The sequence below is a fragment of the Tachypleus tridentatus genome, chromosome 13 (genome assembly GCF_004210375.1).
Source record: "Tachypleus tridentatus isolate NWPU-2018 chromosome 13, ASM421037v1, whole genome shotgun sequence".
Taxonomy (NCBI): domain Eukaryota; kingdom Metazoa; phylum Arthropoda; class Merostomata; order Xiphosura; family Limulidae; genus Tachypleus; species Tachypleus tridentatus.
This window is the reverse complement of record NC_134837.1, coordinates 205,051,508-205,079,029: the sequence shown is the minus strand read 5'-3', so window position 1 is coordinate 205,079,029 and position 27,522 is coordinate 205,051,508. Positions and strand designations below refer to the sequence as shown.

Sequence of the window (27,522 nt, the reverse complement as noted above, 5' to 3'; positions counted from 1 at the left end):
TGGGTTCAACGTACAAGAATTATTGTAGACCGTGTAAAAATTACGACAATAAAACCATCGCAGGCCTGTATTATCAACAACTCACTTTAAGATTAGTATATATCCTCTTCAAAACTTTCCTAACATCAGATAAAACATTTTCTTAGATAATTTTATCTATTATAATACATGATTACCCAATGTTTACGTTCTAGTCTGTCTGCGTGTTTTGGTTTTCTCCCACTAAACAGTTTACTATGAAAGTATCTCAGTGTACCTGACATCTTCGGAAGCCAGAAACCATTGTATCAGGTAGGAAACAGTATTGTTTATTGCCTTATACACAACACTTAACCGAGGGCCTTTATGTAACCTTAAATACTGCACTGTTAAGTTTTGAAACTTTAAAATTTACAACTTGGTTTAAAAGTCACTGAAAAACAAGTTTATGTCCCGACACTGAACTGTCTGGTCATTGTTGTCATCTTATAAAACAAGTTTATGTCCCGACACTGAACTGTCTGGTCATTGTTGTCATCTTATAACTAAAAATATATACTAACTTCTACAGGGATGTCCATGTCCGTCCATAATTACTTGGTTTTCAGGCTTTCTGTTAACGGTAACGTTTTTGGTATTTTTAATGGCTATGGATCCTCAGTCGCTCTTACACGCGATGCTGAGAGATAAGCACGTCACGTATGACGACAGCATGCCTCCGTACGGAAGAAAAACAAAATAAACATTTTACTTATCAGCTAAACACTTAATACCGAAAACAGTTACCAGTTAAAGCACGCACACACATAAGAGTTCACACGTTTTATCAACAGAATAAGTTAACTGTTCACTACACGGGGAATGGAACTCCGAATTTTAGCGTCCCAAAATTTACTATTAACAACAGATCAAAACTTTAACAAATATATAACTGACATAGTATTAGTGTTAATTCTATTTAACCAAGTACTACAACTAAATACGGTAGTACCTACACATTACGATGAATAAGTCCTAGTTTCTTTCGGTTACCAGAGACTCGGAAAATTTAGGTTTCAGATAGTTACATAAAACTGTTTGTTACATCGAGCAAATTTCTTTCTCTAGGTCCACAACGTCACATGGAGTCCTTGACAAGGGAAGATGGGGTGAAAGATGAAGACCAAAATAATAGTCCTTCCCAAAGGCACGTGACCCTGAATATACTGATACGATAAAATGTCTTTAAAAGGATGTATAGAACTAATTGTTGTTTGAAAATACTGTACGATTTTGTTAAACCTCGACGGAAAGGTCTCACAATACGTTTTGTTACAAAGCACGAGATCCGAAATATAACTTTTGTTTTCTTAACCAATAGCGGTTTTGTTTAAGAATTGCGTACATCAGTAAAAATGTGAAAGGTTATATATAACAAGGTCACGGGGACTGCTGAGATAATTTAATTGCATGTGATGTTCCCATGAGCTTGGTGTATCCCATAGAACTGCTACTAAAATATTAACACTTCCTTAAAATCTCTACTGCTAAACATTAGCTTGAATATTTTTTTATTCAGTTTCCATAGAAACGTGGATTTTTTTTTTTTTCATTCACTTGAGTGAAAAATACTGATATATACTACGTTGGTGACGGCTACTGCTATCCTACGTGTAAATACGTATCAACGTAAATCGTAACAGTATGGTTATCGATAACAAAGGGCGGAACAACAATAACGCGCAGTCTATATCCTGGTGTTTGTTTGTTAACTTACTATTGGTTAGATAAATGTTCACTTGAAACACGTGAACTTGATTTGAGGCCAATCTTTCCTACAACCATTAGACAGACAAACCTGCAAGTAACAACAGATTACCAGAAGAGTCCAGTGACTTATCTGAATTTTAAGTTTCGTAAAAAAACAAAAAAAAACAGATTGTCTTCAATGTACTTTAAATGCTATCAGTCTGTACTGAAACACAAATAAAAAACAGTGCGTCAACCTATCAAGACAAGCAGGCATTCGCCTTAACTGGCTCAGTGAACACCCCGCCAGTTTTCTGTTTCTCAAGACGAATATCTACTGAACTAGTCACAATGAAAACCACGTAACATGAACAAAAAAAGTGCCCCCGAATTTAGAATGTCACCTCGTTTTCTTTGTCCAATGGAAGACGTTACCTCTGTTCCATGACAGTTTTTGGTGACGTCATCGTTCGGCCAATGACAGATATCAACTAGCTCAGTTCAGGCCCAAGATAAAGTGAAATATCTTTGAGGAAGGCAGAAGATGTGATCTAACAATAGGGAATCACTCTTATCACACTGTTACCAAATTTTTTGGGAACTAAAATACTGTCAAGAAAAATGAGACAGGTAGAGAACCATCTGGAATCGCAAAGAAACGTTAAAAGTCTGTGAAAGAAATTGAAAAACAAATTAAACCAAAAACAAACGAGACAATTTTACCTTGAAATGTTTTTGTACGTAAGAAATTCCGATAAAGAATTATAACATCCGATTAACTTACACAACATCTCTTAGACATATTTCCTTACACCATTACCAAACTTCATGAAAAGGCCGGTGTAAGGTCCGAGTTGATTTTATTCATGGACTTAAAAGCGAAATTTAACTGGCTTTCAAAATGGCCCTCACTCCACGTTTTATCAATGACTTCAGTATTTACTTTGCATATTCTCTAAACAACAGTTTCTCAACTATTATTAGATCTCGGTATTACACGGTTTTGAGTGATAAATACACGCCCTAACGAGGGCTTACCGCGTACGCTTCAAAGTTCCGAAAAGCACATTTCAATGACAAAATCACCATTTTGTTCCCATGCAAAGTTTATCTACCCCAGTCACTTACAGCAGCAATGTTCCCCTGTTAATAAACAGATGATTCCCCCCCAATTAGCCGTTATAGTTTTCAGAGTTTTCTAAGCAGATGTTGTAATTCTATAACAAAAGACTGACAGATATTATCTCATCAGTTTTCTCTCTAGGAACTAATATAATCGATTTTTATAAAACAAAGTCTAAAAATACTCAACTTGCTTTGTAACATATTTTCTAACAGCACGTGAACGTCACTCAACAGTCAGTTAAAAACGTTACGTGACAAAGTTACAGCTATAAATAAGGCTTACCTTTAGAAGTCTCCGACTTGGAACTCTTTAGGCCGAGACTCTTCAGTGCAGAGTTAAAAAGACTGTTCATGTTTCAAGACGTTTGACAAGTGCGTCCTTCTAACGGGCAAGCTTTATCGACTTTATACTCAAACCTAACCGTGAGATATTATTGTTTGTTAAAGGAACTTTTTTACACGATTGACTATAAACAGAGCTGTAATATGGTCTCCTTTCAGGGTAAGCAGCTGACGACAGGAGACGAGGACAAGCCTTGCTCTGACTAGACGACGAAGCTGAAACATTCTACTATATTTGTCCTAGCTTTCTGTAGACGCCACCTTTCACTTTTGTCTGCAGCTAAATGACCCACAACCTACACGTTTCTTGTACAGAAAATGAAGTCGGGAATAAGGATGGCGAAATTTGCGCCTAATCTATAGCTACGGCCATGACGTAACAAAGATATAGATTTTCGGTCGACTGATACATTCATTGCTGTAGAAACTCGCTTCACAACTGACGTATTATTATGCGCATGTGCAGGTAGAAGTGGCGGTTGTTTTTAGTGCACGAATGGTCAAATGACACAAGTAAAACTACTTCCATCCTGGGCTCCCTCCTCCAATACATACATATTAATTAACACATCACTTCATTAATATCGGTCTTCTTTAATTATAGACTGTTATGTAATATTTACTCCTCACGTAATTATCTATTGAGGGCTATGGAAGCATGCCTCAGTCCTTGCATTTTCATTATGAACCAGATCGTTCTGTCGTCCTATCGAAACAATTGTAGTTGAAACTTACTTTTGTGTAAATTAATAAGAATATGAAGAATTAGTGTAATACATTTAAGCTTATTTATTGTCCTATTTTGTTGTATGTTTATTTACTTTCATGTGACTATACGTGAAAGATGTGAATATTTTAATAGGTGCCACCACTCGATTACTTTATTACAAAATTCCATTTTTATAACATTAAGAATACAAAAATTCACACAATAAGAATAAGGCATGGTGAACGTCTGTTCATATATTCAGTCCCACCTGTCCATTTTACAAGGATCTCTTTTGTAGGAATTAACTTACTTTCAAGGCAAGTAAATTGATGCGTACGGTTAATAAGATATTAGAGTTTCACATGGAGAGTTATGTAAAACTGAAATTGTGAAAAGATTAAAATTAGCGAATCTATTATTCACTATACTATCAAACCACAGGGTGTCGTGCGTGGCTTATGGATGGCGTACCGGCCTGTGAATTTGAAGGATCATGGTTCGTGTTCGGTAGCTAGAAAAAAACTCGTGATACTTCGAAGCCATGAGTGCGTTATAAGAGTGGCAGTAAAATATCACTAGTCGTTTATAATAGCCCAACAGTTGGCGATTGGTGCTGTTGATTAGTTGCTTTCCTTCTACCATATCAGTTCAAAATTATGGACGACTAACGAAGACATTCCTTGTATATGTTTGTATGAATATCCAAGACAAACTACCAAAAAATCTGTCAAAAGAATATTATTTAACTGATTTTTAGAATAACACAAAAATACCATTCTGAGTAAAGCCACACATAATATCGATTTTTACCAGCCACTGTTGGAATGCTTAAAAAACAAAATACTATATATTTTTTAAATATAAGAATATATCCGATTAATAAAACTCTCTTAAAATCTAATTTCATTTCCACAACGTTTCAGAATTACACCCTTCGTCTGATAGTGTGTAAAAGCTGCTAAAGTTAAACTGAATAACAAATGTAATGGATATCATCTCATGTTGTTGTTTTTGATATTAAGTTTCGCGTAAAGCTACTGGCACTAGCTAGCTATAATTTAGAAGTATAAAAGGAGTAAGTACATTTGATGACGGGATTCGAACCCGTGAGTTGTGTACCTTAACTTAGCTAATTCTTATAAAAGTAGTAAAAACTGTGTTCATGTACGGAAGCATTGTTAATATGTCATTGTTGCTGAGTGGACAACAGATAAACCGGATATAAACTTGTTTGTTTGTTTGTTTGTTTGTTTTTGAACTTCGCACAAAGCTACTCGAGGGCTATCTGTGCTAGCCGTCCCTAATTTTGCAGTGTAAGACTAGAGGGAAGGCAGCTAGTCATCACCACCCACCGCCAACTCTTGGGCTACTATTTTACCAACGAATAGTGGGATTGACCGTCACATTATAACGCCCCCACGGCTGAAAGGGTGAGCATGTTTTGGCGCGACGGGGATGCGAACCCGCGACCCTCGGATTACGAGTCGCACGCCTTAACGCGCTTGACCATGCCGGGCCGGATATAAACTAGAATCTTGCAAAGTAAGAAGGGTATTTCATTGTGACCAAACATCAGTATGAATCATAAGAACAAATAACGACAATAAAACGAAGATTTTGGGTTGATAACCTAAGAGTATCCATATTTTAAAGTTTACGTTATAAGCAGACTTGCTTAAATATCACTCATGGATAGAATGTTTATCTATTTTGCCGCAAAGCTAAACAATAAACTTCCTGCACTCTGTCCCCTATGAGGATTCGAATTCCGGATCTATAGCATTGTAAATCCGTAAACTTATCGCTAACTAGGGGAGCACGTTGTTTATATATTTTGTGTCCGAGCCTCTGTGTATGATGAATACAGTCTGGTTGGAATACTTTTATTATACACTTCTCTAATTCTTGAAAACGTCTAAGGAACTACATAAAAAAAATGTTGTGTTAATGTATAATAGGCCTAATATTAATGTCTTTTAACAAAAATAATTAATAATAATCATGCTTCGCCATCTTGGAAAAGATCTTCACAACATAACAACTGTTAAGAATGTATTCAGTTTGAGAATTGTGAACATACCATTAAATACTGTTTAACTATCTTAATACAACTGTGAATTATTCAATTTGAAAGTTATTTAAATATCCTTAAATTTTCAATAGCCATTTTAAAAGAACTGAAAAACATTTAAGCTGACCCCTATTGTTGAAAAAGAATATTACAGTCAACCTAAATAACGTTCTTGATACAAATAACCTAAAAGTTTCTACCCCAACGAAGAATTTATCAGACAACTGCGATTAACAAAACAATATATGTATGTATACCAGGTTTGGGTTTACGAAATAACCTTCTTAGAGAAATAACTGAATCTTATTTGTTTGCAACTGTGAACCATTAAATTAGATTACGTGAAGCTCGTTGCTCTGCAAGCGTCTTTCCAAACATAAGCCTTATGGTGCGCCCCCAAATGGCTCAGCGGTATGTCTGCGGTCCTCCAACGCTAAAATCCAGGGTTCGATACCCGTGGTGGGCAGAGCACAAATAGCCCATTGTGCGGCTTTGTGCTTAATTCAAAATAACAACAGCCTTATGATGAACACGATAGATTTATGAAAATATAACTGTGACAAACTATTTTAAAATTCTATATTCTTAAAAATTAACGCCATGCGTTTTGTTTTTTTCGCTTAGGTTCTTATAAAATTTAATATACAGTTGCAATTGTTGATGTTCTTGTTAGCTTCGTTTCTAAACTTAGATGTTTTTATTGGTGTTTGGTCAGACGAAGGATTAACCTGTCGTGAAAGTGTAGAAAATGACGTAAGCAGTATAAAACGTGAATTAGATTCGAGTTTGGGAATTAGTCTATTATTAAGTTTCTTACAAAACAACTTTAAGCCTGAAATAGTAGCATATTATTTCCTTGTGTTTTAAATTATTTCTCGGCTATAATTATCAAGCTTACATTCCTATAATATAATACGAGACTTGACGTCATGTAAAGCAAGAAGTAAACAAGAGGGAAGGTACAGGGGTGAGATAGATCCCCTCACTCCTGCGGAATTTCCGTTAACCTGTTAGCATTCATTTTTTCCCTTTTCGTTGATGATTGTCTCTCATCATATAATTAATTTTGTAACACTGTACGTACAGTGGAAATAGTACTTTCATAATTATTACGGACTTGTTGGTAAGTAAAATCTTGTATTAGTGACTATTGTGGACTAAGGCCTACCAGTGAACATGAATAAATCTAAGCTTAAAGTTTAAGAAATAAAACGCTTTCGTTAGTAAATAGATTGGACTTTGCACTTTTCTTTTTGTTGAATAATCTTAAAAGGGTGTGCTTTTCAAATATGGTTTGTATATTTTCCTGCAACAAGTTAATAATTTCAAGGAAAGCCTATCTTTCCTTTGTTATCATAATGTAATTTAGTTCTTGATAAACTCAGATCTGTTAATTATATTATACAAAAATAATGAATAAACAAACTTCTAATTCTCAATGTATGGTTCAGCAAGTACACCTCGTGGAATTCATGTATAATATCAGATATCGTTACAATTACCTGTTTTGGAATGTTAGACCTTCATAAAGCTATGTTGTGAGAGAAAACTTGAGTAAAATAGTGCAGTAAGGCTAGAGCTACATAAAATATTGTAGTAATGTTAGAGCTATATAAAGTATTGTAGTAAGGCTAAAGCTACATAAAATATTGTTGGGGGGCCAGAGCTGTATAAAGCCATGGAGCGACACTTCGATGTTGTAGTCATTTCTGTAACAGATTTATCGTTATACATTCATTTTAATACCTACATTCCTTTCAGTATAGTTTTTAGCACGTGATGTATATTGTTGGATGTGTGTTGCGCAAATTCCGCCTGTTCTCTAAATTTGTAGAAGATTCTCGAAAGAAATAATCAATATGTGGTTTACGTGTTTTGGAACATTGTTGAACGTTTGAGAATCTTCTGTGAATATATATAAAATCAAGCCATCACAAGACGCCGAGAGACCCTCAATATTATTGTTGAGCTACGGTCAGTAAACTTATTATAAGGCTCGGAAATTATAATTGTGATGAACGTTTTTTTAATTGAAAAAGTACAGACTTTGACCAAGAACTTTTATAGATTTTCAACATTATAAACCGTTCAATTTCACTGAACTACTTCGAATGTTATTATTTTACGAGAATATTGATTATCTTCGCTGGAAAAAGTCAGATTATAAGTGATGTGAGGCCAACCAAGCTAGCTCGCTCAGGCGAAGCTTCACAATATCAACTAGAATTAAGATTCTCCTCGTGGACTTGGATTGTCGTTAAAATATTCAGTTCTAGACCAAACACAAGATATAGTATCGTTTGTAAAACTGTTGTATATAAATTATCATTTGTAAAAGACTATAATAATTGTTATTATAAATTGTATTGTCGTTTGTATATTGAAATATATTTGTGTTAAGAAAGCAAATTTTCTGTATCAATCTTGATGGCAAATATTATAAATTTGATACATATCGAAATTCAAATAACTGCTAAAATAAATTAAAATACTTGGCTATTTGAAATACGTAACGTAAATAACATAATAAATTGGAGAATCGTCCGAGGTAAATTATAATACGTAATATGATATTTGTCACTCGGTTAAAGATAAATAACGAATCTGGTTTCAACACATACAGCACATATTCCTGTGACTTTTAAGATTTTATTGTAATAGATTTTAGTTTACTTATGATAAAGACTACTTATTAAAAACAAATATTAGGCCTTATTTTGTATTTTCAATCAGAACGACGTTGTATATCATACACCGACTAAACAGACGGGTAAGAAGTTTCAAGACTCGTACGTGAAGGACAACAACTCAGTAGTAACAACTACACTATGTAACACAAATTTTGTTCCTGAATAGTATGTGTTATTTCTTAATTGCTTATGTTGTAAAAGTACATAAAATGGGTATTATTCCCTTCGAACTTTGCTTTTGTGACCTGGAGAATGAAATTTAGAAATTAACCGATTTTAGATGTAAAAACGGGAAAATTTGCACATTTTCATTTACATAAGGCCTGAATAAAACAATATACTATCCACGATTTACATGTATTTATACTAAAGTTATATAAAAATGAACAAAAATATTTAGAAGTGAGTAGTTTTTCAAGATGTGCGACTGTAATGTAAATCACTTTCACGAATCAACCGCCAGAAAAATGTCGGTGACGCTTCCTCTGACTTGCGACTTGCACACTTTCATCTAACAAATCCAATTCCTTGAGCCTAGATGTCAAAAGCTCGTCAATCAACTTTGTTAGACCAAGATCTCTGATCAAGTCGTTGAGTTCTCTTTCGTTGGGGTAGTATGGGTTTCTCTTACCAGCTGCACCTCTGAAATTGTCATCTGAATCACTAACGTCTACCTCTTCTTCTGAGGATGGCTGTTTTCTCTCTGGCGGAGTGGGTACAGGGAGCTCAGGGCAGTGTGGCACTGGTGCGATGAATATTGGAAGGCCCGGATATATAATAGCAAATGCATTATTGCCAGCCAGACGTTTGGAAGGGTCCACTATGCAGCATTACCGATTGAGTGGTCAGTGGGTTCACACCAAATTCTTGGAATCGCGAAATTCATGGCTTTCTTTTCTCCTCTGTATCATCCTGCAAAAGAGCAAAATAAAATTATTATAAGAATAAATTTATTTCATCCACAATGTGTAAGAGGTTCATGTGACATTTTTCCATACTATTAGAAATTTAAAATGATATTTAAATTTTAAAAGGTCTTAAATTTGTATAATATAAAATCTTACTATTCAAGCGAGCAAACATTGACCGTCTTACCTTCTAGAGTTTTTTTTTCTTTTTTGCAGTGCTCACAGGTAAAATGAGGTGCCCAGGGTTTGTCTTGATCCCAGACAGGCATGTCAAAATATGACTTGTAAACTTCACACATTTTCAAAGATGTTGTCACAGAGTACTTTTTCGCTCTCGTCTTGATAAATTGGCCACATACATAGCAGAATGTTTCTGGAAAATACTTGCAGCTTCTTGATATCATCTCTGATAAAATCAGATAGATCTATGTGTTCACTGAGACAGCTAGAACAAAACTGAAGTGATGAGTAGTGAGAGCCAGTACATATTACTATAGAAAGTTCTAGAAAATTCTCGTAAGTTCTACAACATTCTAGAAAAATCTTCTAAGTTCTGAAACATTCCAGAAAGTTCTATAACATTCCAAAAAGTTCTTAAGAATTCTTATAAGTTCGAGGAAATACTCTATCAGCTACTCAGTACTGAGTCTACCTCGAAAGTTCTGAAAAATGGGTAAATTTAAAAATTTCACTACCCAGGTTAAAAAAGAAAGTTTGAAGAGAAAAATAGGTATTTTCCATTTAGTTTAGACATAAACAACTGGGAAATAACACTTTATGCCCAGGAAAAAGAAAAAGTAAATTTTTTGTTATTTCGTGCTATCTGCAGAATATCGTGAACTCCATTATTGAACCTCACAATCCATAATCCAGCACATCATTAAGCAGGTGACAGCATTATCTATGTAGTGATGGCTGAGATTCCTCATCGAAAGGGTATTTCGTATATCTCTAAAACAGATCATCAGAACTTTACAATATAAGAGAGTGTTACCTGTCTTAACAATATGGTAATGTTTGAAAGTGTTATAGTACATAATTTTAATTTACTGTTCTTTCATATTACATGGTAACTGAGTAACTAAAACAATGGTGTCAAACAACACTATACAGTGTTACCTTTTACAACAATATATATGTAATAACTGAGTCACAAGTTCTGGTAACGTTTGTATATATTATAGTAAATAATTTTAATGTATTCTCCTTCTTTTATAGTACGTAATAACTGACTAAGTAAAACAATGGTATCAGGCAATACTATACAGTAATACGTTTTATAACAATATCTATGTAACAACTGAGTCACATGTTCTGGTAATGTTTGTAAATATTACAGTAAATAATTTTACTTCATTGTTTTTACATATTACATGATAACTGTGTAATTAAACAAGGGTGTAAAATAATGCTATACATTGTTATCTTTCATAACAATATCTATGTATTAACTGAGGAACTGAAACGATGGTGTTAAAAATACTTCTCAGTGTTACCTTTTATAACAATATCTATATAATGAGTTAATCAGAAGTTCTGGTAATGTTTGTAAATATTATAGCTAATCATTTTAATTTATTGTTCTTTTATATTACATGATAACTAAGTAACTAAAACAATGGTGTCAAACAATACTATACAGTGTTACCTTTTACAATAACATCTATGTCAGTCACAGTGAGTCACAAGTTTTTGTACTTCTGTAAATATTGCAAACTTTAATTTATTGTTCTCCTTTTATATAACATAACTCAGTAACTAAAACAATAGTGTGAAACAATACAATACAATATTACCTTCTGAATAATATCTTTGGAATAACTGAATCACAAGTTCTGGTAATCATTGTAAATATTATAGTAAATAACTTACTTTATTGTTCTTCTTTTATATTACAAGATGACTGAGTAATGAGAAATGTGGTATCAAGCTCTACTATACAGCGTTACCTTTTATAACAATATCTAGGTAATGACCGAGTCACAAGTTCTTGTATTGAGAGTAAATATTATACTAAATTTAGTTTGTATTTTTTATATCCTATTATAACTGAGCAACTAAAACAATGGTGTCAAACAATACTATACAGAGTTATCTTTTATAACCATATACATGTAATAACTGAATTACAAGTTCTTGTAATGTTTGTAAATATTATACTACATAATATTAATTTCTCTTTGGTCTTTTATATTGCATGGTAATTGAGTATGTGAAACAATGGTATCTAACAATACTATACAGTTATTATACTAAATTTTTATTTATTCTTCTTCTTTTATATTACATGATAACTGAGTAACTCAAATAATGGTGTGAAATAGTACAATACAAAGTTACCTTTTATGACAATATTTATGTAAAAACTGAGTCACAAGTTTTTGTATATTTGTAAATATTATAGTACATAATTTATTTTATTGGTTTTCTTTTGCATTATACGATCATTGTGTAATGAAAACAATGGTACCAACAATATAATACAGTGTTTAATTTTATAACAATATTTATGTAATAACTGAATCACAAGTTCTTGTAATGTTTGTAAATATTAATGGTAAATAATTTATTTTATTTTTCTACTTTTACATTACACAATAACTGAGTAACGAAAGTATTGGTATCACACAGTACAATACAGTGATACCTTTGATAACAATATATATGTAACGAATGAATCACAAGTTCTTGTAATGTTTGTAAATATTAATAGTAAATAATTTATTTTATTTTTTACTTTTATATTACACAATAAATGAATAATGAAAACAATGGTGTGAAACAGCACTATACAGTGTTATTATAGTAAATTTTAAGTTATTTTTCTTCTTTTATATTACATGATATTTGAGTAACTAAAACAATGGTGTCAAACAATACAATACAATGTTACCTTTTATAACGATATACATGTAATAACTGACTCACAAGTTCTGGTAGTGTTTGTTAATATTGTAGTAAATAATTTTAATTTATTATTTCTTATACTACATGATAACTGAGTAACTACAACAAAGATGTCAAGCTATACTACACAGTGTTACCTTTTCTAACAATATCTAGGTACTGACTGAGTTACAAGTTCTGGTAATGATTGTAAATATTTTATGGAAATAATTTTAATATATTTTCTTCTTTTATATTACACGATAACTGAGTAACTGGTACAAAGGTGTCAAACAATATTTTTCAGTGTTACCTTATATAACAATATCTATGTAATTACTGAGTCACAAGTTCTGGTAATACTTGCAAATATTATAGTAAATAATTTATTTTATTGTTCTTCTTTTATATTACACGATAATTGAGTAACAAAAAATGGTGTCAAAATATACAGTAGAGTGTTACCTTTTAAAACAGTATCTATGTAATATCTGAGTTGCAATTTCTTATTATATTCATGAGTATTATAGCAAATAATTTATTTTGTTGTTACACAATAACTGAGTAGAGAAAACAATGGTGTGAAATGATACTATACAGTGTTATTACAGTAAATTTTTAGTTATTCTTTTTCTTTTATATTACACGATATCTGAGTAACTAAAACAATGATGTCAAACAATACAATATAGTGCTATCTTTGTAACAATATCTAAGTAATAAGTAAGTCACATGTTCTGGTAATGTTTGTAAATATTATAGTATATAATTTTAATTTATTGTTCATCTTTTATTTACACGATAACTGAGTAACTAAAACAATGTTTCTAACAGTACTTTACACTGTTATTAGAATAAACTTTAATTTATTCTTCTTCTTTAATATTACATGATATCTGAGTAACTAAAACAATGGTGTCACACAATACTATACAGTTTTAACTTTTACAACAATATCTATGTAATAACTGTGTCACAAGTTCTGATATTTGTAAATATTATAGCAAATAATTTTAATTTATTGTTTTTTCATATTACATGACAACTGTGTAACTAAAGTAAGTGTCAAACAATACTATACAGTGTTATCTTTCATAACAATATATATGTAATAACTGAATCACAAGTTCTCATACTATTTCTAAATACAATAATAAATAATTTTAATTTAATGTTTTTATAATAATATCTTGGTAATGACTCAGTCACAAGTTCTGGTAATGTTTGTAAATATTTTAGTAAATAGTTTTAATTTATTGTCTTTTAATATTACATGATAACAGCATAGCTAGTACAAGGGTGTAAAATAACACTATACATTGTTATCTTTCACAACAATATTTATGTGATAAGTTCTGGTGATGTCTGTAAATATTATAGTGAACAATTTTAATTATTATTCATCTTTTATATTTCATGATTTCATGATAACTCAGTAACTAAAACAACAGTGTCAAACAATAGTATACAGTGTTAGCATAGTAAACTTTAAACTAAACTAAACTAAACTAAACTAACGTGGCAGTGTCAAACTTTGTAATAGTATTACAGTGTTATTATTTTAATAAATTAATTATCGTTATTATTCTTTAGTAAACTTTAATTTATTGTTCATCTTTTATATTACATAACAACTGAATAACTCAATGGTGTCAAATAATATAATAAAGTGTTTACTTTTATAACAATATCCATGTAATAACTGAATTACAAGTCACACATTTTTGGTAATATTTGTAAATACTACAGTAAATAATTTTAATTTATTGTTCATCTTTTATGTTGCATGATAACTGAGTAACTAAAACAATGTGTCTAACAGTACTATACACTGTTATATAATAATCTTTAATTTATTGTTCTTTTTAATATTACATGATATCTGAGTAACTAAAACAATGGTGTCTAACAATACTATGCAGTGTTATTATAGTAAATTTTAATTTATTGTTCTTCTTTTATATTACATAACTGAGTAACTAAGGCAGTGGTGTTAAATAATATCATACAGTCTTACCTTTTATAACAATATCTATGTAATAACTGACTCACAAGTTCTGGTACTGTTTTTTAATATTATAGTAAATAATTTTAATTTATTATATCTTATACTACATGATAACTGAGTACTAAAACAATGGTACCACACTATACAATACAGTGATACCTTCTTAAATCCTGTGAACTTCAGCTGTCATATTTATCTTAGATCCTCTGAACCCTTGAACTACTATAATTGTATCAGACTCTTTTTAAGCCTATAATTACCATGTTTATGTTACTCTCTTAAACTTAAAATTATTATATTTATGTTAGGTCATCTTAACCATAGAATTGCCATCCTTATATTAAACTTCTTCTAACCTTATAATTACTATATTTATGTTAAACTATCTTAACCCTAAAAGTATTATATTTACGTTAGATCATCTTAACCCTAGAATTATTGTATTTTTATTAGACGTCTCCTAACCCTATAATTACTGTACTTATGTTAGATACTCTTAACTCTGAAAGTATTATTAGAAAACCCTCGGCGATTTTAACGTTTTGGGAATTTTTTTCGCACAGAATTGTTCATGGCTCCACGATTTAGTTGGTTATAGGACCCTAATAACATATCATCTGAACATAAAAAAAAAATCTTAAGAAATGATGCAATTATACCACTAATTACTGCTGGAGCGATCTGTATATTTAACATGGAAAATGGCTGGTTTCACCTCAATTTTTTATCAGTTCATTATATAACGAGAAATATTCTGAAAATGAAATAGTGTGCTGTTATACCAAGACCACCAAAAGCGCTTTCACCTACGCGGTGCAGTGCGTTTGATGCTCTATTCAGCGACCTAGTTTCTTTTTGGTCTTGGACTATATGAATTATCTCTTTGGAAGCCAGTGTAAATCTTATTATCTTTTCCTCTTATCCCTGAGTGTTCCTGGATCAACCGCCTTTCATTTAATACTATTAGCGTGAAGGTCGCGAGAAAAATGTACCTGCCGTCAAGTCTTTCCTTTCAGCCGTGACGTATAATTAAATCGGTTCTTTGTGAGTGCATAAAAGGAATTATTCACAGCAAACCAAGAAGCACGCGACTGCACTTTGAGGACTTATTTGTTTGGAAGAAAAGAAACAGAATAAAACAAAAGGTTGGATGTTAAATTTTCTCCGTTTCCGGCGCATGAAGATCAAATGTACAACATAACATTCGAAACCTGCTGTATATTATTAAAAAACAGTATTATATCGTGAAATTATTATGGTAAATAATGCCGGCGAAACGTCATCCATAAATTGATAGTTTCTGTGATACCACAATGAGACAGGTTATATACATGTCTTAACGAATCGTTCTCTACGCTATAAATAAACAACATTTGTGGAAACTATTTATATGATATATTCTGTATACCACATGTACTTAAGCAGGGTTACCGAAAGTGATCTGCTTCAAGAGTAAATAAAACCTAAATTAAGGGTAACAAATATTTTCAGTTCTTGCTTTTCAAGTTCATATGTCATACTGTGTTGTAGTTTACAGAGTGCGTAATACTTCTCGTGTTTCATGGCGTACGCACGTTTTGCTGACGTCACAACTGTAAAAATTGCAACATTAAGTTCGCCAGTGTAACGTAATTTTTAATGCCTGACAGACAGACAGCACACTTTGTATAATGGTGAGAGTGAATAAAACAGGTGACCTTTTCTGTCTCTCTTTCAAAGGAAGTAATAATAATGTTACTAGACAGTATCAAACGACAAACTAGTCATGTTAGTTTTAGTACATTTGTAAGAAACGTGTATTTTCATTTATGTTTGATTTGAATTTCGCGCAAAGCTACTCTGGGGCTATCTGCACTAGCCGTTCCTAATTTAGCAGTGTAAGACTGGAGGGAAGGCAGCTTCTCATCACCACCCACTGCCAACTCTTGGGCTATTCTTTTACCAACGAATATTGGGATTGACCGTAACATTATACCGTCCCCACGGCTTAAATGGTGAGCATATTTGGTGCGACCAGGTTTCGAACCCGCGATTCTCGGATTACGAGTCAAACGCCTCAACACACTTGGCCATGCCGGGCCGCTCATTTATGAATATAGGCTTAACAAACTGTGCCGAAAGGTCAAAGACCCTCAAGCGTGCATTATAAATTCTAAACAGAAAACAAAAAAATACACAAATCTTCACTGTCCAGATAATGACAAAAACAAACTTTGTATCTCTGCCAAAGTTTCGCCGTTGCGTCTTCATCATTATCCGGAGATTGAAATGTTCTTTTTTTATCCTAATGTTATTATAAAGACCCATGATAATTTAACACAGCCTGCAAAGAAAGAACTACGTTACAACAAGCAGTTCGGCCAGACAATTAGAATTAAAAACTCGCCATTTTCTTGTTATATTCTCACTTGACATCCTCAGATGATCAAGCAAAGAAAGATTAGTTCGGATTATTATTAGTCTTGGCAATGAAATGCAATTGCTTATAAATGCTGAAGGCTTAATTTAAAGCAGCCTTTGAAAGAAAGAAATTTAAAAATCTAAAAACAAATTGTTGATAAGTTTTGAAACAAATAATGCTTCAAACTGCCATAGAGAACTAACGACCGATACCATACCTGCTGAAAACATCTTGAAGGAAAATGTGGTTAACCATGAACTTTTTGTAACGGGGCTTATTAGAAATATCTAGAAAATTGGAGAATACCTCAGAATTTACTAAAAATAGAACATTTGTCTTCTATTCTAAAAGAGAAAACACACAAACAACTGACGTAAATATTGTATAACAATAACGTAATAAATAGTGAATATTTTTAAAATTATTTTACCTAGATTTTTCTTTCACTTCCTTAAAAATACCGTTTTATTTAAATTCCAATTTTTCTTAAAGAGAAATACCCATAAACTCAGATACTTCTCCTGATGTCAAGACTATAAACCATTTTTCCGTATAATCAATTTAGTTATTACTCTTTTACGGTCTTCCGGAGCCCTCAAACCCAGATATTCCTCCTTTCGCTTGATCTCGTAACTATCAACCCTCACTCTGCGTAATAATTTCCCCGAAAGGAAACTGACAGCCGTCTCGAAATAATAGCATTTTACATATTTGTTTGAATCGAAGCACAAAGGTATACAATGGGTTATCTGCACTCAGCATGCTTCAAAACCCAGCTTAAAGCACTGTTAAGTCTGTGGACATGCTGTTGTGCCACTGGTAGGTAATAACACTTAAAGTTTGGTTTCATCAGGTGAAATATGCTATGATGACAAGAAATTCACTTGAAGTAAAAATGTATTCTCAAGATGGTTAGTATGGGTACTAAAACTTTAATTGAATTAAAGTGCAGAACAATGTTTCAACCTTCTTAGGTCATCTTTATGTTAATGTCTCAAAAGTACAAGTGAAGTGTGTATTAAAGAAAGATGGGACGGATATGTTTTTTTTTTTTATAAAACAGATATTGAATAATGATGTGAATATCTTTGCTGATAAAATATGCTTATAATTTTAATGAATTGAGATTGTTGTAAAACAGTAAGATTAGACTTAACATATTTTTTACAACCTTTCTGTTTTTCCAAGAAGAATTTATTTGAAGACACAATTTCAAAATACTCATTTGAAGTAAAACATTTTTTTTCTGTTATGTCTTCTTGATTGATATAAATATGAAATGTGACAGAGACTGGGCAGAAACTTTATGGTAATTGTAGATTCTATTTTAAAATGAATAATGCTTAGCATTTTCATTTTTTAAAATTGGTAGATTTTTACGAGATGTTATATGCTAGCAAGTTAGTTTCTGCCCTATTTCAGAAACTTGACAAAATGTTTAAAAAGTACATTTTTTAAGTCCAGTACTTGGCTGTTTTGTTTAGCTACTTATTACAAAAATTAAGTTTTGGAGAGGGAATCTTATTAAATTTGATTGAAAATTGGCTGGAGAGCAGTAATAAATGGAGTTAGATTTGACTGTACCACAGTTACAAGTGGTGTGTCTCAAGCTTATGTGCTGGGTCCTCTGTTGTTTTCAATTTATATTAATGATACTGACTCTAGAATGACAAACAAAGTATTAAAGTTTGTAAATTACATTAATATTTTTAGGGTGGCTAATTGTATTAGAGATACTACAGACTTATAGAGATTTAGATAATTTGATGTATTGGGTCAATACGTTACATGATGTTTAATTATTCAAAATGTAAGGTGACCTGTGTAGATTTTTACAGTTCAAATTGTTGTTAAATTTTAAATGGGTATATAATAAATACTATGGTTGGAGCAAAAAAATCTTCATGTTGTGATTGAGAAGCCACTTCAGTAATCTGAACAGTGTACTGTAGCTAGTAATAGGACTGATGGGACTTTGGGTAACATATATAAAAAAAAATTGAAAACAGATTTGGGTCCCCTTTCTCAAGTAGGACATTGAATTATTGGAGAAAGTTCAAAGAAGAGCTACCAGGGTGGTATCTGGGATGGTGGATTGTCCTGTGAGGAGATACTAAAATATCTAAACATGTTTTATCTGGAGAGGAGAAGGGTCAAAGGTGTTTTGATTGAGGTGTTTAAGATTATTAAAGGTATTGATAGCATAGATCCAGCAAACGTTTTTATGTTTAGCTCTGAAAACAATAGGACAAGGGGTTATAAGCTCATATTTTTGACATTGTAGGAGTCTGTGTAGACAGTGGTTGGCTTTTGGAATGAGCTGCCCTCAAGGGTGGTGGAGACAGACAGTTTAACTGAGTTTAAGAAAAGACTGTATGAAAAATACATGACTAGTAAGGGGTGGTTATAGTTGGGAGCGAGAAGGAATATCCTTGATAGGTTAATAAATTCCTTTTCTTCCTTTTATGATGAAATGTCTTCAGCACATTTACATTGAACCATAGCTCTCGTACTGTACTTTTTTAGCAAAAAAAATGTATTTTTTATTTTGCTACTGGTAGCCTTCAGTTTTTATTTCTGAAATAATTATAGACCTAATATATCTGTTATAGTTTTGAAATTGTAAAATGTGAATATGAGGAATAATGATCCCTTGTTCAAATTCTTTATTTTTTATTGTTCTGAGAGGTTAAGTCAAGTAAACAATATATGTATGTTTCGTGTCCTTTCCTTTCCGTAAGCTGCTTCCACCACTTTTTTACCTACGTTTTTCCTTGTTGAACTGTCAGTTTTTGATCATGATGGATGAGTGACCATCGAGTTTTTGAGTCATGTTTTGTTGATTTTATCACAAAATTATGGGTTTAATGTTTTTATGTAAACACTTGTTAATATATATTGGCACCACATACATTGTTTGATAAACTGTGTGTTTGATAACAAACTGTTTTGTTGAGTATCCATTCAACATTATTTAAATGTCAGCCTATTAATATTTTATTTTCATAAATTCTAAAAATAACATTTTTATCCTGTTAGACGACAAAAGAAAAGTCTCTGGCCGACAGCTTTATCATAAGAGAAGCGTGTGAAGAAAATATCGTTCAGAGTGTTTGTATGAAGGAAGGGAAAATATTACGTGATGAAAAACCCATAATACAGTCAAATGGTGAGTAGTGTATCTGGACGTTATAATACAAAAGTGTCTTTTTTTCCAGTTTTTATTTTTCTGTTGCTAATACTAAATATTGTATACTGAAATGGGAACTTGCAGCTTTCATACAAAAGTATTTATTTAGGCTAGTAGTACTTATTAAGTATGTTTTAAATGGTATTCAGAGTTTAATTAATACATGATATGAATAGGTTGTTTTCTTTTCTGATTGTAGTATCAAAGACCAAAACAAGCATTCAGTTGTTCAGAGATAAAGAAGACATTGGAGAGTTGTCTAATAAATATACTGTTCCCAAGGAAACTCTTTATTATGGTGACAGAAGACAGAAGTTCGGACATTGGGATCATCCCACAAGGTATACACTGAGACTAGTGGTGAAGTGGAGGAACAGTGATATTGTGACAAGAGTTCTAAAGACTATAAAAATGAGGAGTTAAAGGAACATCAGTTGGTTTATGAATCAACTAAGCTGTTCAGTTGCAATGTTTGTGGCCAAGAGTTTAGACAGCATTCACGATTTAAGAACCACAAAGTTCTGCACTCGTGTGTTAAGTTGTTTCATTGTCGTGTATGTGGTAAAAGCTTCAAAAGGTTGCACAGCCTCAAAATCCAATCTGCTACCTACAATAAAATTTCATACAGTTGCAATGTTTGTGGAAAGACATTTTCACAAAAATATGGTCTACAAAGTCACAAAACAATCCACACTGGAGAGAAATGTTATGAATGTGATATCTGTAACAAAAAGTTTTGACAGCATTCCAATTTAAAACATCACATGACATTTCACACTGGCAAGAAACCATACTATTGTAATATGTGTGACAAAGCTTATAGGTTGCACTCACACTTGAAGTCACACAAATTGACTCATGAAGGTCAAAAACCATTCCAGTGTGATGTCTGTGGAAAAATATTTACCAGAGTTTTTGTATTGAAACAACACAACCTTGTCCATACTGGGGATAAACCATATTGTGATATCTGCAAAACAACATTTAGGCAAAAAGCACACTTAAGTTCTCGGTTATGTTTGTGGAAAACAATTTAGAACATACTCATGCAAAACTGCACAAAGCAAGTCACAAAAATACGAAATAATTGATATTAAAGTATCCTTGGATCTCTTGTGGGAAACTAAGTAAACAATCTTAGATTTGATAATTAGTGAGCCAAGTACAGAAAACTAACCCTTACATGGTGGCTTCTACCTATAACATTCACACTGTATAAGGGTTAAAAGCTATATGAACTTACTGTAAATTTAAATCAAATATTTTAAATTAACTTTAAAATTTCAGTGTCTTAAAGTGATAAATAGCCAAATCTAACATTTCTTATGTTTGTTCGTCATCATGTTTCTGGAACAGATCCATTGTCTACCTAGTCCTAAGAGTAACTGTAAAACAGTCATCACAATATCTGATTACCTATTATATTGTTATTGTATGTAAAATTTATAAGGATTACAATACACTCTCGAACCCAGTAACTCGTACATGTTATTGTAAACAAGAATAAGGGAAAAATCACTTAAAAAAATTATCTAGGGCTATTTACTGAACTTGAGAAAAGAATCAAACAAATTAGGTATGTAAGCAGACATATCACTTGATTAGCTAGTGATCTTTTTTTTTTTATTTAGAGATACATTTTTTCCTGATGCTTGTTTATATTTATATAGTAACTTGTTTAACTTGGGAAATATTATCTGCCTTGTATATATCCTGAATGTTTTTATTATTTAAAAGACATAAAATCTTGTTTATAAATGTTTTCTCTGACAGGTTCTCTGTAAATTATAATTTCAAGTCTGTTATATTTTAGTCATAATGTTATTTTGTATTTTCATTTTCCAATTTTTTTAAAGTTGTTCCAAATTTTGATATGCACTAACTATAGCCTTGTTATCATTCTATAGCAGATGCTACTCCATCTATAATTTAAAATTGGTATAAATGGCTCATAATTCCTTGCTTTTTCTTGTACAGTATTTAGCAAGTTTTGTGTTCCATAACTGAATAGATGTTTAATTGTGTGTTTGTCTGGAGATAAAACACAAAAACAAAACTATTGTAAGATCTTTGAAACATTGGAAGATTTGCGTACAATGAAAGTATTCATATTTTGTACACTTTTATCTTAATACCAGCTAAGCACAGTTTTCATAATTCTTACAGTTGCTTGTCTTTTTCAAGCTATTTCCATTTATCTGGTGCTTTAAACAGAAGCTGATTTCTTCCTGTTATCATTATTGCTATTTAGGTTTTTTTCATTAGATGTCTTTGAAACATCTGTGGTTTCAAGTTTTGAGCTGTGACTACCGGTTTACTCTTTAAAACTGACTGCCGACCATATTCTTTTGGGACTGCTGGAGATGATTGTGTTTGTAACAAAAGTATGAAGGTTCATTAGAGATCAGTGTTACAGTTTCTGTTTAATGAGGAGAAACAGTTTAACAGTACAAAGCATCACCCATAAGTTCACGTAAGTGTCCTTTTCTTAAAATGTGTAGTTAAAAAAAAAATCTAATATGTATTGCTAGGAGGTGTGGTTTGTTTCTGAATATTTTAATATTTGTCTTTTTAATTATGTTGACACACACATAAACACTTCAATATAATGTTGGTGTACACAAACAGTTTATTATAATGTTGGTGCACACACAAACAGTTAATTATAGTGTTGATACACACACAAATAGTTCATTATAATGTTGTTGCATGCATAAACAGTTCATTGTAATGTTGGTGCACACATAAACAGTTCATTGTAATGTTGGTGCATGCATAAACAGTTCAGTATAATGTTGGTGCACACACAAACAATTCATTATAATGTTGGTTCACACACAAATAGTTCATTATAATGTTGGTTCACACACAAATAGTTCATTATAATGTTGGTTCAAATAGTTCATTATAATGTTGTTGCATGCATAAACAGTTCATTGTAATGTTGGTGCCACACATAAACAGTTCATTATAATGTTGGTGCACACACAAACAATTCATTATAATGTTGGTGCACACACAAACAATTCATTGTAATGTTGGTTCACACACAAATAGTTCATTATAATGTTGGTGCATGCATAAACAGTTCAGTATAATGTTGGTGTACACATACAGTTTATTGTAATGTTGGTGCTAATAAACAGTTTATTATAATGTTGGTGCATACATGAATGGTTTATTGTTTTTTTTATCATTGAATGAATAACTCATTTAGTAACTCTTACTGAATTTGAATAAAATCAGTAGATTGTATAATTTGTTAAAGTAAAACTTATGGGAAATGTTTATTTGTCTAAGATAATTGTACATTTTTTCCTTTATTCTTATGAACTTTGTGTGACAAAGTTTTTTAATACTTTATCAAAAGTCATAAGCCCAAAATATTTTGTAATATTTTAGTTCTGCTAAAGTGATTTGTTTTCAGGGACTTGACAAAAACATCATATTTTATATTCTCAGGATAATATACTTGTATAGTAACAGTTTTTGTATGTATATGAAAAGTATTCTGTTAACAGAATGATAGTTACAGAACAGTTTATTTTATTGAAATATATATAGATATTTTAAAATATACGTATGTACAAAAATATGCTTATGTACCCACAAATACAGTGTAAGTATTCATAACAGATTTTGATGTAGTGTTTTTTTAATAAAAAATAAAATGTCACATGTACATAAGTTAATCATTTTTATTGAAATTGGGTCCCCTTTTATTATGCATAAATGTTGACAAGCACTGGCTACTGATTTCTCTAGACCAATCATGATGTGAGAGTCTTATAAATTGTTCTAGAACCCATGAGAAACCCTCCTCTTGAATATAAATGGTTAGCAGGACTCACTCATGATGTTCATTTATGGAAAGTAATTTTTCTTTTTATTAATTATTCATTACTATGGCAACAGCAGGTTGTATAAATTATCCAAACATATTTTGTTATATCTGTGGTAAATTTGTTCTCAAGAACAAACATTACAAAATTTGCTGGAGAAACATATTATGCTTATTTTGTAATAAAAGTTGGGGACCAAGACAAATCGTGGGGTCTGTACAAAGTCTGCAATGTGTGTGTCAAAGAGTTAAGACAATGGAATAAAGATAAGAAAAATTCTTTACCTCATGGAATTTCAGTGGTCTGACATGAGCATAGAAACCATGAAGATGACTGGTATTTTTGCTCATGTAACCTGTAAGGCTACAACATTGAAAATACAAAGGAAATTTCTAACCAGAACTGTCAGTCTGTTGCTGCAGGACCTGATGTACCTGTACCTACTCCAGTTTCATCCGATTCTGAATCTGATGTCAGTAGAAATGATGATAGGGATTGTTTTAAACCTGAGACTTTTCATACAAGGTGAACTCAATGACTTGGCAAGAGATTTAGGCCTTCCTAATGGTTCTTCAGAGAGTTTGGGGTACAAATTTTGGGTTAAGAACTTACTTTCTCCAGGGACATCATTTTACTGGTACAGAAATCATAAGAAAGAGTTTATTCTAATACTGTTGAATTGATGCCAATGCTAGGAGCTGCAGTCTATGAACCAAGTGAGTGGTGATTGTTCAAAAGAAGTCTAAAAGCTGTTCTTCGCAAATGGTAACATATATGCATCTGTTCCTATTACTCATTTGGTTCACTTGAAGGAAATGTATGAAAATATTGAACTTCTTAATAAGGTCAAATGCAAAGAATATGGTTGGCTAATTGTTTAAACTTAGTTCTTTTGCATGTTTTGTTGGGTCAGCAATCTAGTGATTCAAAGTTTCCTTCTTTTTGTGTGTGTGAATGGGACAGCAGAACATGAAACCAATACTGGATAAATAAACAATGATGCAGAGTCAACCTGATACCAGTATTGGAAAAACATCAAACATGAAAGTTTGGTTGACACAAAAAAGGTCCTGTGACCTCCTCTAGAGTTGATGAAACTCTCTGCAAAGGCCTTACACTTATTACATAAAAGAAAGTCTACAACACGTAGTTTTAAAATTAAAACGCAGACTTCACAAAGTCAGGATTAGTGAGGGTACACATTTGACATCAGTTTTCTTCCATTTTATTCAGTTTGTTTATACTTTTGTTAACAAACATAATAATAAAAAATGTTCATTGTGGTAAAGAAAATTTTATTTAAGCAAGAGTTTTTTTTATTTCAATTTGTAAAACATTCTACATGATGGAAAAAAAATTAATATTTTAAATCTGTGTATCTATATTATGGAAAATCTGCTATTAAAACCAAAACAACCTTTATGAAGTTTAAACTTGCTGGTCTGTGTTATTTATTTATCGTATTTTACACATCAATCTTACTATTAACATATAAAAAGAATAATTAAATGTTTTTTTTTTTCTCTTTAATGAACTGCTATTAAATATCCTATATGTGAATAGCGATAGAGAAGGTAGGACTAACCTAAGTATGTTTCTGTATACATAGCCACAAACTTTAATACAGATGTATCTATATGTAAAATGAAAAATAACCCTTCCCTATAAAGTCACTAGCTTCAGAAGTGAGGAATCCTCTTTCCCATCATCACTTTGTTCCAGTAAAATGCACCAACACTGCAAATACAAATTTTTCTTATTTTTTGTAGAATATCCAACACTGGAGGTACAAATTTCCCTTATTTTCAATAGAATACCCAATGCATAAAGTAAGGGTATTCTTGTCATTCAGACAGATCAAGTGTCTGGATGTTTTGTTTGTTATTAATAATGTGTTTTCTTCACTAAACAACTTGTGTTAAGTCTACAAATTTCAGTCAGATAAGTATTCAAATTCTGCATTACAGTTCATTCTATACAACTTGCATGTCACAGTATCCAATGTTTTTAGAGAAATAAATTGTTTGTAAAAACAAAATACCAGAACTTGCCAGTTTAACAACTTTGATATAAATTAAAATAACATTATGAAAAAAATATTGTGGATTTTACTCCATATACTGTGTAATATGGTAAATACAAACTGTCTGTTTTACATCCAGACTCTACATAGTCGATCCATAGCAGAGTACAAAAGCTTTGTAATTCACTCAAACATAAGAATTTTCCAAACGTAGTTGAACTACTAGAGGGTGTACTGATTAAAGAAGAGTTTCCACTGAAAATAACTTAAGAATTCGTAATAATTACGTAGAACATGGCTTACAACTTTCAGCTTAAAAAATAACATGTCGGTATATGAATAATAAAGGGCTTAGTTTAGTGAAATTATGCTATTCCAAAGTTTCAAACCAAACTTTAATTCCTACGTGTGCAACGAAACTGGACGAACATAGGTACGAAGTCTGATGATTTGTAAGTCAGTCAAGTTCAATTGAGAGAAAGAATAGACACGTTTTATTATTTCACCTACAACAATAAGTATGCTCATACACCGTCTAGAAGGGTTCTCTAGATGAAAAAGGTAAGGCTATGCAAATGAAATCAGTTCATTATTTACCAAGGACTAACTGCTGAAGTCTACATATACAAGTACTACCAGAACTTTCCAGAGTGCCAAAGTCACGTTACCGGGTAAGTATTGCTAAGATAACAATGGTGAGGTGGAGGTTCTCTGTTTTCTTATGGCAAAGCCACATCGGAATATCTACTGTAAAGAACGAGGGAACTCGAACCCCTGATTTTAGAGTTGTAAAATTTTGAAGACTTACCACTGTCCAACTGGGAGAGATGGGTGGGGTTTTTCAATATTCATTTTACGTAACCAATAATGAAATTATCCAACTTACAAGCCTGCCCGATAATTTGACGGAACACACACGCACAAAATGTTGTGTAAACTAATCTATAATATAAGATTGGCATTTGACATTCTGTTAACTAGGAACAAAGATGTGACATTTTTTGTGAATATACGGCCATAAATATATGATATATTTTAATGTTATGAAAATATTTAAGTTACAATATTTACATACTACGTTATAACACTGAATACGTTTTCCTCCAAGTCAAACATATAAAAAAGCATTTGCAAAATTAAAAAAATAGCAAGTGATAAACCTATTAACAATTATTTAAGGTCGATGGCTAACGTTAGGCGTTATAATGTATGTTGTACATTTATGACACGAGAGTGAAAGGACGCGATCATTTAATAGAGAAATCATAATTTGTTTACAAGACGAGACAAGTTGAAAGTAAAATGTTACATATCTATCTTTTTTACTTTATATATTGAACAGTAGAGAATGGAAAATTATCAACGCAACCCAAGGTTCAATCATAATAGCAAATTTACATACAACGGTTCATAAGCTCAATGGAGTGGTTTTAATTTTGGAGGACTTATCACGTGTTTTAACAAAACATTGGTCTGTCTTTTTAAGAAACATTGTATGTTACAAAAAAAAAAAACAGCTTTATTACACTTGTTAATTGTCGTCTGTTAATATATTATTATGATTTGCTTTCACACGTAAGTTTCCATCACCGGATAACATTATACGTAAATGTATGTATG

The 27,522-nt window shown here is 31.8% G+C and overlaps 2 protein-coding genes and 1 long non-coding RNA gene across 12 annotated transcripts in view; 1 reads left to right on the top strand and 2 right to left on the bottom strand.

The window, feature by feature from the left end:
• The window catches only part of LOC143239959 (TBC1 domain family member 30-like), a 66,482-nt gene extending 63,174 nt beyond the window's left edge, over nucleotides 1–3,308 (bottom strand). For 2 of the 4 annotated variants that reach the window (XM_076481651.1, XM_076481646.1), the window contains exon 1: nucleotides 3,116–3,308. Coding sequence is in view for 2 of the 4 variants with exons in the window: in XM_076481646.1 (XP_076337761.1) it covers nucleotides 3,116–3,185 (70 nt within the window). In the remaining 2 variants the exon portion in view is untranslated. Of the gene's footprint in view, nucleotides 1–542; nucleotides 696–3,115 lie in introns of those variants that run through there. The other 2 variants (XM_076481648.1, XM_076481649.1) reach the window with 2 other exon arrangements.
• On the top strand, nucleotides 212–23,725 carry LOC143239960 (uncharacterized). Of its 5 annotated transcripts, XM_076481653.1 has the most exons (4): nucleotides 17,432–17,758; nucleotides 19,887–20,016; nucleotides 20,237–20,378; nucleotides 22,289–23,725. In XM_076481653.1, exons 1-4 carry the CDS (start codon nucleotides 17,756–17,758, stop codon nucleotides 22,341–22,343), a joined length of 330 nt encoding a protein of 109 aa, XP_076337768.1. In that variant the 5' UTR covers nucleotides 17,432–17,755; the 3' UTR covers nucleotides 22,344–23,725. The 5 variants fall into 5 exon arrangements, with proteins under 5 accessions (XP_076337771.1, XP_076337770.1, XP_076337768.1 ...); XM_076481656.1 differs by lacking the exon at nucleotides 17,432–17,758 and adding an exon at nucleotides 212–291 and having other exon boundaries at nucleotides 20,237–23,725; XM_076481655.1 differs by lacking the exon at nucleotides 17,432–17,758 and adding an exon at nucleotides 3,594–7,077 and having other exon boundaries at nucleotides 20,237–23,725.
• LOC143239961 (uncharacterized) lies at nucleotides 7,964–15,470 on the bottom strand. 3 transcript variants are annotated; one of them, XR_013021480.1, is made up of 3 exons: nucleotides 15,106–15,470; nucleotides 9,740–9,997; nucleotides 7,964–9,556 (listed from the first exon to the last, which is right to left on the bottom strand). It is a non-coding gene; the product is annotated as an uncharacterized LOC143239961 (long non-coding RNA). The 3 variants fall into 3 exon arrangements; XR_013021478.1 differs by lacking the exon at nucleotides 15,106–15,470 and adding an exon at nucleotides 14,456–15,099; XR_013021479.1 differs by lacking the exon at nucleotides 15,106–15,470 and adding an exon at nucleotides 11,349–13,853.
• Nucleotides 23,726–27,522: the final 3,797 nt, after the last annotated feature.

What these genes read in the sequence shown, in the direction of transcription:
- LOC143239960 (XM_076481652.1), top strand. An exon ending in ACCCATAATACAGTCAAATG is followed by an intron (nt 20,017 to 20,236) that starts GTGAGTAGTGTA and finishes TTCTGATTGTAG; the next exon opens with TATCAAAGACCAAAACAAGC.